We start from the raw sequence: 11,151 nt of genomic DNA on the forward strand, positions 1-11,151 counted from the left end.
CCACCCCCTGCACTCACTCCTTGCCTTTTTAGCTCTTTTAGTCTATCTATGGCCACCCTCTACTTCCCCTCTAGCTCTGTCTCTCATTATCACAATCTCTCTCTCTCTCTCTCTCTCACACACACACACACACACACACACACACACAGTATAAAGACATGACCACTGCAGTCAGAATGGCTGTTTGAGTTCTGCTCCCAGTGTCCAGTGGCTAGCATCGAACACAAAGCTGACTGCCTCTACTGCACCAGGGTGGAGATCCATCAGGTCAGTCTGGACGGCAGCTCTGGTACCATGTGCTGTTTAAATCATAAATCATAAATCTGCCTGGTGCACAGCCTCCAGGGACGACTAAATTTGGCCCCCGCACTTGCAGGGAAAGTGAGACGGCAATAGAGGGAAATGAATGATGAACTGGGGTGAAACCAGAGGCTTTATGGCCACGTCTCGCCACTCTGCAGCCATCTTGGTAACACCCCTGTCAGCTATTTTAGGCAAACAAGATCAGGCTCCTATCTAAATGATTGGGGGAGAGAGATCCATAACTCCACACAGGATGATCAAACACACATTAAAATTGCGTCACATTAAACATTTCCCCCCTACCGCTCAAATTAGGCTAAACAAGATTTTGGATTTCTCGGAGCACGCACCGAACAGCAAGGGTGGATGTAAACATTATGTTTAGGTAAGGCGAAATGTCAGTTATGCTGTTCTTTATACTGTAATACAGGGCAGGACTGACAGTTACAAATCCACCATCTTTAGCATTACTAATTCCCCTTTCATTTTCCTCAGTCTCTTGATAAAACCAGATCTGAGATACACACACGCACATACACAAGCATGTACACACACAAAGGCACAAATAAGCACACACACATGATTCGGCTGAAAAAATCTCCATCCCTCTCTCATTCTTTCCCCTCTCTCCCTATATATGGACTGCAGGGGAGATGCTTCTGTCTCCATGGTAACCAGCAGCATGAAGCGCCTCGCAGTGACGGCAACACGACGGGCTGCATATTGAAGGACTGAGGCCGTCTCTGGGAGAAAGAGAGACGGGCAGGGGCACAGTGATCAATGGAGGCAAAGGGGGTGGGATAAGTGTGAGATGGGAAGATAGACAGCCATGCAGAAAGACATATGGACTGAGAAGGAGAATGAGGTGGAGATGGAGAGATAAATGATACATAAATAGAGAGAGAGAAAGAGAGAGAGAGAGAGAGAGAGAAAGAGAGGATGATGGACAGGGAAAGAGACTCATACTGACTGATTAACCATTCCAAACGTCCTCAGGCAGTCTCATGATGCTCCATTGAAATACCGATAAAAAGCATCTGTCTTTAATGCAAGCCCAGTTTGCTCACAAACCCCCTGCATTCCATTTTGATCCCCACCCCCACCCCACCCCCTGGTAGGAAAAAAAACAATGACAAAACCACTAACTGTGACAACAACTGTGATGTTTTTGCCTGTCAGCACGTCCACTGGTCCTCTCCATCTAGTCCATACAAACCACAAGTAGACGAGCAGATCCGATCTATAAAACTGGACATCTAAAAGCCTTTTGCCTCAGCGTCTGATTGCCTTTTCCCTTCCTGCCTGCCACAAATCTGTCAATCAAGTGTCAGTCCCCAACCCTGGCAAGACTACTCATCAAACTGACAGACACCATCAAAGCCTGTCTGGACAGAAAAGGCTATTCAATTTCACTCCAAATCCAGACAATAAACCAAAACGCATTCACACTGAAATCCCCTGTGAGAGAGAGGGAGACCAGCCATATCCTCCAACTGATCTGCTGATCCTAGAACATGGGTGAGCAGATCTGTGAGTTGGAAAAAGAGTGTGCGAACGCATGAGTCTGTGCAACTTACACACAATTAAGGGTGGAAGCCACACAGAGACTTTTTCACCTCTTTATTTTCCGCGAAAAGAAAAGGAGTAGTTCTGTGGCATCTCGGTTGAAACAACCGGCCACTGCATATCAAACCACCCCATTGCTGAAAAACTCAAGCTTTTACTGAGCCGCCTTGGCTGAGGTCATCCAGCCCATCCCGCTTACATGTTCAGCCTTTTATCTCAGCTCATTCAATCCTATCCACTGAGGGGTCTGAAGGGAGGGTGCACTGCAGAGATTCTGCGGTTCCTCAGAGATCTATGGAATTCCTAGCATTCGGTGACAGAATTCCACAGACCCCCTCCGGCTAATTGGTGACTGTTTTGGTGGTTGAGGCTGTTGCCGGCACTTGTTTGTGACAAAGTGAGTGACGCCTGAATCGCTCAGGCCCCTTCTGAGAGTCTGCTAACCAGGGCTGAAGTAATGGTTTGATCTCAGATCCTGAGCTGAGGGACATCCTCGCAAGAGATGAACGTGAGGCCACACCAAGTGAGCTGGACAACAAGGACGTGTTTACAAAGATGCGAAGAGAACACTTCTACGCCTTCTGAGAACACTCCTACAACACATGTCAACACTTCCACTCGGAAACACTGCAAGTTGTCTGACATAGACTCTGCCATACTTGTTGAATTGCTGAAGAAGTGTATAGCTACAGTCTGCTGATGAAGGCTGGAAGATCTGTCAAGGGCTAAGTCATCCCTTCAGACCGTTAGTACTGGATGTACACATCTATAAAACAAAAGGATGTTGTAAGCTTTTTATAGTGCTTTTTTACATCTCTGACTTTCTCCTGTAACCTTATGTAGTTGCCCTCTTTTCGTTAATTTCCTTAACACACACACACACACACCCAGGGGTGAGTCGCAATCTGGAGGAGTCGTTTGCCTCCGAGGGAAAAAAGCACTCTGGGTAGGAGAGAACATAGCACACATACCACAGCCTCGGACTGTGGGCTAAGTCATTTGGAAAGCAGCAAACCAGAGAGGAAGGAGAAGAGGAGGAGGGGGAGAAGAGAGAGGAAAAGAGCAGAGGAAGAGAGAGGGAAGACAAAATTCTGACAGAATGTTCAGGAGAGGAAGACACAGAAGAGAACCAGAAATGACACAACCTCAGACAGACATCTATGTGCTGCAGAGTACCTAGCCTGTACTCATATCTGTTTTAAGAGAGTGCCATGAATGTGATATCCAGTTGATACATAGGCCTGTGTTTTCCCATCCATGACACAAGAATGTCTTCTGTTTGTTTTCTACATTATCATCTCACAATAGTTCATTCCTAGAAAGCTCCTCTAGGCCTAGGCCTACTCAAAACTCCATTTCAGGGACCAGCCTCTGCTGACAACAATATCTGTGACTTGAGTCACCTACACTGTGACTTCACTGAGCATTTAAACTGCTTATGATAAAACTGATGCTTTTATTTTGATTTTTAACCTGTGGCGTGGCATGGCTAATGAGATTGGCTAGCCCACACTGTAAAAAATAATAAGTAATGGTTACTTGAAAAAAGGGTGGAAACTCGTTGCCTTAAATAAGTTCAGTAAACAAAACTTTTCTCTTTCAAGTTATGTTTACTTGATGTCTACAAGTAATGCTTACTTAGAAGAAGTTATCCTTACTTAAGACTTTAAAGTTCTGGTTACTTACTTCCACCTAGTAAAGTTTACTTCATGCCCTCAAGTATAGCTTACTTGAATCAAATTTGTATTTACTACTGTTAAATGAGTTACCCTTACTTTGAGTTGTAAAGGGTACTTTATGTTGGATAGTAAAGTTTACTTGCAGAATATACACAAATAGTTGGCACTATTAGATTAGATAACTTTATTGTCATTTTGCAGAGTACAAGTACAAAGACAACAAAATGCAGTTTGCATCTAACTAGAAGTGCAAAAAAAGCAGAAAAATGCAATGTGGTATACAAAGACAGGTGGTGCATAGACAGGATAGGAAATATGCGGTGTAAACAGTAGTATACAGTTGGTTTACAGAAGGTGGTTTAGAGTAATATAAATTAGGTATAAATATGTGCAGTGTATTAGCAGAATAAATATGGATATATTTGGTATGAACCATATAGACATATATGTACAGTATACAGCTATGTGCAGTGTGGTAACAGTACTGTAGTGCAGAAACAGTAACATTATAACAGTAGTAAGAATACGTGTATGTGCAGGATGAATAGTATGAAGAGCAGTAGAAAATGGAATGGCTATATGTGTAATTACAGTATGTACATTTGTAAATAAATAGAACACTATGGGTGGGATAGGGTAGTGCAATTGTCCACGGGGTGGGTGTCCCCGTCAAGGTTTCCGTGGTCATGGTGGACACCTCAACAGGCACAGGCAAGGAGGCATCGGGCGGGGGCTTAGTTGGTTGGTTGTCACCGGATGCACAGCTAGAGTTCAGTAGGGTGACAGCCGCAGGGAAGGAGCTTCCTCTGAACCTGCTGGTTTGGGTGCAGAGAGACCTGTAACGCCTCCCGGAGGGGAGGTGAACAGTCTGTGGTTGAGGTGAGAACAGTCTTTGATGATGATGCGCGCCTTACGCAAGCATCACTTGCCCTGGATGGCCTTGATGGTGGGGAGTGAGGAACCGGTGATGCGTTGGCCAGTTTTCACCACCCTCTACAGTTTTTTTTTTTAGGTCGATTCTGGTGTAACCTCCATGTTTCAATCAGTAGTGTTTGAGCAACTGACCTCTGACTTCACATCCAAACAAGCACAACTTACATGTCCAGTTCATTGCTCTGCATTTTCAGTTTTCCAACTGCAAAAAGAAAAAAGAGGGCAAAATTAATATCAATATGCATCTATTGGCCATGTTTAACTAAAACAGCTGATTAAGTTTATCACATTAAATGTTAATTTAAATTATTTCTCCAGAGACCTAATTAATACTGTTAAGCTAAAAATATTATGATTTGGCAACTTAATTTTCTCTATTGCTTCAGGCCTAGTACATTTATCACAATAGAATTTAAAATGTCAATCATACGTTGGAATTATATGATGCCATTTTGCACCTCAATAACGGCACATTCGTTCAAATTCCACACACTGCAACCTAAGTCCTCTTGCTAAATCACAACGAAAGATTTAGATAAAAGACCATGGATTTCTCAGTCAGTAAGGTTATGAGTCCAATTATCCTAATTGTTTTATCAATACAGTAGGAATATCGACGTAAACCATACACAGTTTAATCTTTACACGTTTTGAATCAATTTATCGTAACTCCCCCTATTTCCACCGGTCCCGTATTTCCACCGTCTTGCGTGTATGTGTCACTTAATATCCATTTCTATACAAACCAAGACAGCGGACTCCTATAGAAACGCAACCACGCACAACATAGGTGTATCTAAATTAGCTATGTACCAAAAATGACATTTTACCGTGACTCGAGGAGCTGTAAACAGTGTTGTAAGGCTGCGTGTGTCACAACCGCTTGGATCTCCAGTGGAATTTTAATTTCACGACGAGAATTCTCGGTCTAACCGTTAATGTGCCGTTGAAACGGTGTAAATAGGCGACCCATCAGGCCAGCACTATAACTCCGAAAGTGGTAAACAAAATCGATATTTCAGGCAGTAAATGCTCCCGTTAGGAACCAAAACAGATTTTGTTCAAATCTACACAACTATGGCTACTGAAAAATGTAAGGTTCATTTAGTAAATATTATTTTGAAGTGTTAAAAAACATCGTTGTTTTAGAATTTCTGAACAAAAGTGGTGATAATTGGGGTGTTACGATAGCATGCTAGCAAGCGTTTCTCATGAGAAATGGCTAACGTTAGAACTAAACTTCATTAAGAGAGCTCATGAAGACAACTGCTATTGGCAAATTTATACAGCCTAGTTTTAGACCCCAGGCCACCACTTCCTCATAACGTCGATAACAAAAAAATATCAAAGGGCTTGAATACCTAGAATATTTGTTTTCTGCTCAGCATGGTCTGAGGCAGTGTTAACAAAGATCTTTGGTGTTAACTTCGCATAGCTGCTATCAGTTAGCTGCAAACTGTTAGCAGCTAAGCGATATATCGCCACTTAGCAAGTTGAACTTAACATTACCCCAGTTGTTAATGAAACCGAATGTACAGTTTTGCACAAATGCTGTTAGTTCAACCTATACTGTAAACATTTGACACATTAATACATACTGTAAACTTACCGACAGAGCAAGTCACTGGTGAAGCTGTTACACTCCCATCCCAAAAGTCAGCCACACCGTAACACTGCCGACCGTTGGCTGTGGAATCCAGAATGCTCCCTCTGCAACTGTGCGCGTGTGCACTTTCGTGAGTCCAGTTTACTCAGGTCTGAGTTGTGAAGCTTACTCGTGTATCTCAAGTTTTAGACCCCATTGTTGCAAGGTCGGCACATTACTAATGTTACTCTAGTAAGAACACTAGGTCAGCCTATAGTAAGTAAAGTATACTTGTGTTACTGCAGTAAGATGTAGTGTTATTTTTTACAGTGCATATTCCATAGGCCTATGTCAATTAACTTATGAACGTGTAATATAGCTGTCACAAAACTGCTCAATCAGGGTAACAACAATTATGTTGTGAAGCCTAAAAACTTGTATGAAGCTATGACGAGCAACACCACAGACAGCAATCAATCACCCAACACGTTGATTGAGACCTGACCTATGCTAATCAAACCGAAAACAAAGCCAACTCTGCAATTGTTCAAGGGTGCACGGGTGTAGCCTACGGATGACACTGGAAGGTAAAAGAAGTCTGACTTATAAATTACATGACTTTTTGTGTGAAAGAATACAATCTGTCCAAATCAATGCAGCGTTCCATGTGGTGAACGCGGCGGATGAGGAGGACGGAGAGGGCTCCGACCATACCCCCTGTTGCAAATTGGACACGTCACACAACCACGCCCATAGGTGGAGCCCATGCGCGATTTTTGAGGCTCAGTAGAAATACTCACACTTGTAGCTAAGAGGGTTTCAGTCTGTTCCATTACGTTGAAGGCACAGGGCACACTTGGACTAACTTTTTAATCGTTTAACACTTAAAACCGACGCAGGAGTGAATATCGGCGGATTTTAACCTGCAAAACGTAATCCATCGCCACCGGGTTGGGGAATTTTAATACATTTCGTCTGCTGGATTTTTGTTAATTTAGTTTTTATTTCAACAAAAGAACTCAAAGAAAATGGGAGCTCAGTTGTCCAAGGGTGGAGTAGCTGTGGATGGTAAAGCAGCGGGTGATTCGGCATCTGCCAAAACGAATGGCCAGGTAGGCATACTCACAGACATGCTTTCTAACCGGCATCACACGCCCTCTCCTAGCGGGTCATAGCTTTCTCCAACCTCCGCACGAGAACCATACTGGCAAAATTAGATGTGCTGTTGATAAGCTGGCTGTTTTTGGTGTTGAGGTGAGACTAACTTAATGTAGCTTGTCTGCTAGTCCGAGTGCAACATCAATCACTTAATATGGACTGAGTGAATTAATGTTAATCGAATGATCCTTTTCTTTGGGTGTGTCTGATATGTTTTTCACACACCATCACAAAGACACTGCCTTGGTATTTATTAAGAAATTACTCAAATCGAAAAATCCTTAGACCACGTTTGCAACCAACCTAACGTTAACTGTTGTGCTATTGATAGCCTTGGTGTAACCCATTCCACCCAACCTCAGGCAATATGCTTTGGGTCGAATCCCATTGCCGATGAACTCGTTTTGTTGAGTATGCAAACGAATATTTTATTGTTGCAGTGTTTGTTTTGTGATGAAGAAAGTGAAGTTGTAGCGCAATCTATTTAAATTCCGTGAGTGAAATTGGGTATTTCGGTGTTGGCGCTGAGGCTGCCAGAACAAAAGCGACGAGATGCTAATGAGGTCGGCGCGAGGCGCATTCTGCTGAGTTGCAAACAAAGCAAGAGCAGAGACAGCGACGGCTGCAACGCCGTGTGGACCCCATGCGACCGCCGGGAAGCGTGGTTAGATGTGCTTAGCGCAGATATTGTCCATCAGCTAAGCATTAAGGCGAATTCAATGCTCACATCACCATCCAAATGATCGTGGTTGCATGACTGAATACAGGGTGATGTGGTAACGTTAAATGTTTGGTAGCCTGTGTGTAGACGTACGAGTGGCGGGCTGGGCAAATGTCTCCTGGACGAGCGGCTCCTCGATACCAAAAGATTGAGATGAAAAGGGGAAAAATAAATGACTCAATGTGATGGACATTGTCTATGTTACGCCGTTGATGTTGTATACGTTATATCTAAGTTATAAGTGTTATCTGTATAAACAACATCTATGTGAAAGGTTTGATCGACATGTTTTTGTTTAATTTTAAATGGAAAGATAGAAGAAATTACGCAATTATGAGCATTTTTAGTTTTTGAGCATTTTAAAAACATTGTCCCATATTTTCCCCCTTTTGGATTCCTAACGGTAACCTGGCTGGCTCGGTGGCTTTGAATATTTCTTTGTTCCTCACTGGTTCACCACGCCGCAGCTGTTAAATGTTGCATGGAACACGAGCTCCCCCTCGTGGTGGATGGCGACACACGATAAACCTTTTATTGCATGAACTCACATCTGTTTGCAAATCCGATTAAAAATACAGATGTTGCACATGGCGGCCTCTTGAATCGTCTGGTATTTCGTATCTACGCGTGTAAAGGATCTCAATTAAATCTAGTGTGCTTAATTTATGCAGTTTACATCCCAACCTGATGACATTTGACTTCGGAACACCGTTTTCTGTGATGCTCATTATCCAAGCAGATAGAAATCACATTTTACCATGTTTTGGTTTTCATTTTTAAGGTCCATTGTCTTCATAAGAATCCACTATATCAAAGAGGTCTGATTTTGGAACTGCCTGTTTTAGCAGTGATTTTGATGGAATTTCATTGACCAACTCCAACTTTGCTACTGTTCACAGGAGAACGGCCATGTCAAGACCAACGGTGATGTCTCTGCCAAGCCAGACGGCGAAACAGTAGCTGCTGATGGTAATGGCACAGCTGAGGTCACCAAGGAGACTGAGGCTGCGGCCGGCGACTCGATCGAGCCAGCACCCGCACCTGCCGAAGGGGAGACTGAAGCCAAAGCAGATGGCGAGGCCGCCAAGGATGGCAAGAAGAAGAAGAAGTTCTCCCTGAAGAACTCCTTCAAGTTCAAGGGCATCTCCCTGAAGAAGGGTAAGAAGGGCAGCGAGGAGGCCGCTTCACCCACGACCGAAGAGGCCAAGCCAGAGGAGAACGGCCACGCCGCCGAGCCCAGCGCCGAAGCCGAGGCCGCTGCTCCGGCCGCCGAAGCCACAGAGGCTGCCCCCGAGGCAGAGGCCGCCGAGGCCAAGCCTGAAGAGCCCGCTGCCGCCCCCAGCGAGGAGGCCCCACCTAGCGAGGAGCCCGCTGCAGCCGCCGCCGAGGAGACGACGCCCGCCACCGACGCCTCTGAACCTGAGCAGAAGGTGGAGTGATGGGCGACAGTGGCCCATTGACAGGACTGTTTTCTGTTTGCTTTTGTTTTTTTTGTTTTCTTTTTTTTCCATTTGTTTGTTTTTGATTTTTTTTGTTTTCTTTTAATTTTTTTGTTTGTTTACTGTTTGTTTTAGTTTTTACAATTTCTTCCTCCAAGATTGAAATATATAAATATATATAAGAGACTTGTGCCACGCTGAGGGCCGTCTGGCGGAAGAGGAGAGGGCCAATAGCCACGCGGATCACCTTTTGACCTCCGACCCCTTACACATGACTCAGAGGGAACCACGCGGGACAACACTTTTTAACGGAACGCACCAGGAGTATTGACAGATTTTCCCCAGACGTACGGAAAAGGCATCTATAGAGACAGTGTGGTAGCCCTGGCATCGGAAAAAGGCATCTGTAGAGACAGCGTGGTAGCCCTGTAACTCTCATTTTTTCTTTTCCTTTCTTTTTTTTTATGGCCTCCAGGGATCTTAACCCTGCCAACAGGTGGGGCATGTCAAAGACCCTCCCATCCCCCCCCAACCTCGCTCCGCATGAAGTCAAGTATCTTAATTCATTTTTAAAGTTCTACATTCCTACATTTTCCACTGAGAATATTTCCAGTATTTAGTCATGTATTGAAGGAGGACTCCAGGGAGGGGAGTTGGCTTGATCTCTCTGTGTTTTTAAGACTCCACTTGGTGTCAGCCATGTTCACATGTTATAACGTTTATGACGTAGGGGTGTACAAAACGTGAGCCTTGACTATTTTTTTCTTTTTGTCTCTGTACATAACGTTCTGGTTTTATTTTCTTTTATTTTGCTAACGTTGAAATATGCTTATGGTTTAATTGTAACATTTAAATAAGGGCAAATAAATGTTGGATCCCCTCAATTTTCCCTTTGCTTTAGTAGTGTTTTATTTTTCTTCTGGAGTTTTGCGATGTGCTGGATAGGTTAGGTTAGGTTACTTACCAGGAGTTTGCTTGACTAAATCCACCAAGGTTCTTGTGAAGGCTTGGGGTGTGTGTGTGTTGGGGTAATTACCAAAATGGCTGCAGACATGTTGCATAACTACAAGAAGACAAACATTAAAACAATAGCTCCTGTGCTCCCCGTCAACATCAGTAGATAGATCACAAATACCCTCATGAGAAAAACTGTTAGTTTTGTAAGCTATATATGCCATGTACTGTACCAACATGATGTACATGGTACCATTTACCATGTTTAAATATACATTATAGTAATGAAGTCCTATAAATGACAATGGATCAGGCAGTAAAGAGTACAATGTCTGAATCAAGTTGTGCCGTGATGGACATCCATCAGTTGAAGTGAGAAGGACCAGCTGAAGTGATGACTTGCCTAAAGGTGAGTATGGAAGAAATGTGAAGTGTATGAAACTATTTCCAGTCCTCACATTGTAGACAGCACAATAAATTAAGGGATGTCTGATGAGTGCCACGTTGCTTATTAACATAACATTATTGAACAACAAGATGGAAAATCTGCTTGCGTTGACATACAAAGACCTCCGGTGCGAATTTGACAACATACTTTGCCGACAGTGCATTCACACTGGGGCCAGAGCCAAGACCGACTGAAGAGAATTTAACGCTGGTTCATGTGATTGGTTTGTTTAATTTCACTTCACCGGAAAAAGGTCTCGTCCATTTCAGAGTTCCCCTTGACGTAGTTTCCTGCTACCTATTATCGCCACCGAACTCAGGCCCTTTATGTTAATTTCATATTTCATGAGTAATTAGTGTGGAAGT

At 43.5% G+C, this 11,151-nt stretch overlaps 1 protein-coding gene across 1 annotated transcript; it reads left to right on the top strand.

Annotated features, from left to right (window-relative positions):
* The first annotated feature begins 6,858 nt into the window (after positions 1-6,858).
* marcksl1a (MARCKS-like 1a) lies at positions 6,859-10,268 on the top strand. The gene is made up of 2 exons (XM_048270757.1): positions 6,859-7,178; positions 8,845-10,268. Exons 1-2 carry the CDS (start codon positions 7,095-7,097, stop codon positions 9,382-9,384), a joined length of 624 nt encoding a protein of 207 aa, XP_048126714.1. The 5' UTR covers positions 6,859-7,094; the 3' UTR covers positions 9,385-10,268.
* The last annotated feature ends 883 nt before the right edge of the window (positions 10,269-11,151 follow it).

Source organism: Alosa alosa, chromosome 19, assembly GCF_017589495.1.
Source record: "Alosa alosa isolate M-15738 ecotype Scorff River chromosome 19, AALO_Geno_1.1, whole genome shotgun sequence".
NCBI classification, from domain to species: Eukaryota; Metazoa; Chordata; class Actinopteri; order Clupeiformes; family Clupeidae; genus Alosa; species Alosa alosa.

What these genes read in the sequence shown, in the direction of transcription:
- marcksl1a (XM_048270757.1), top strand. Translation starts at nt 7,095, where the DNA reads ATGGGAGCTCAGTTGTCCAAGGGTGGAGTAGCTGTGGATGGTAAAGCA. An exon ending in CTGCCAAAACGAATGGCCAG is followed by an intron (nt 7,179 to 8,844) that starts GTAGGCATACTC and finishes TACTGTTCACAG; the next exon opens with GAGAACGGCCATGTCAAGAC.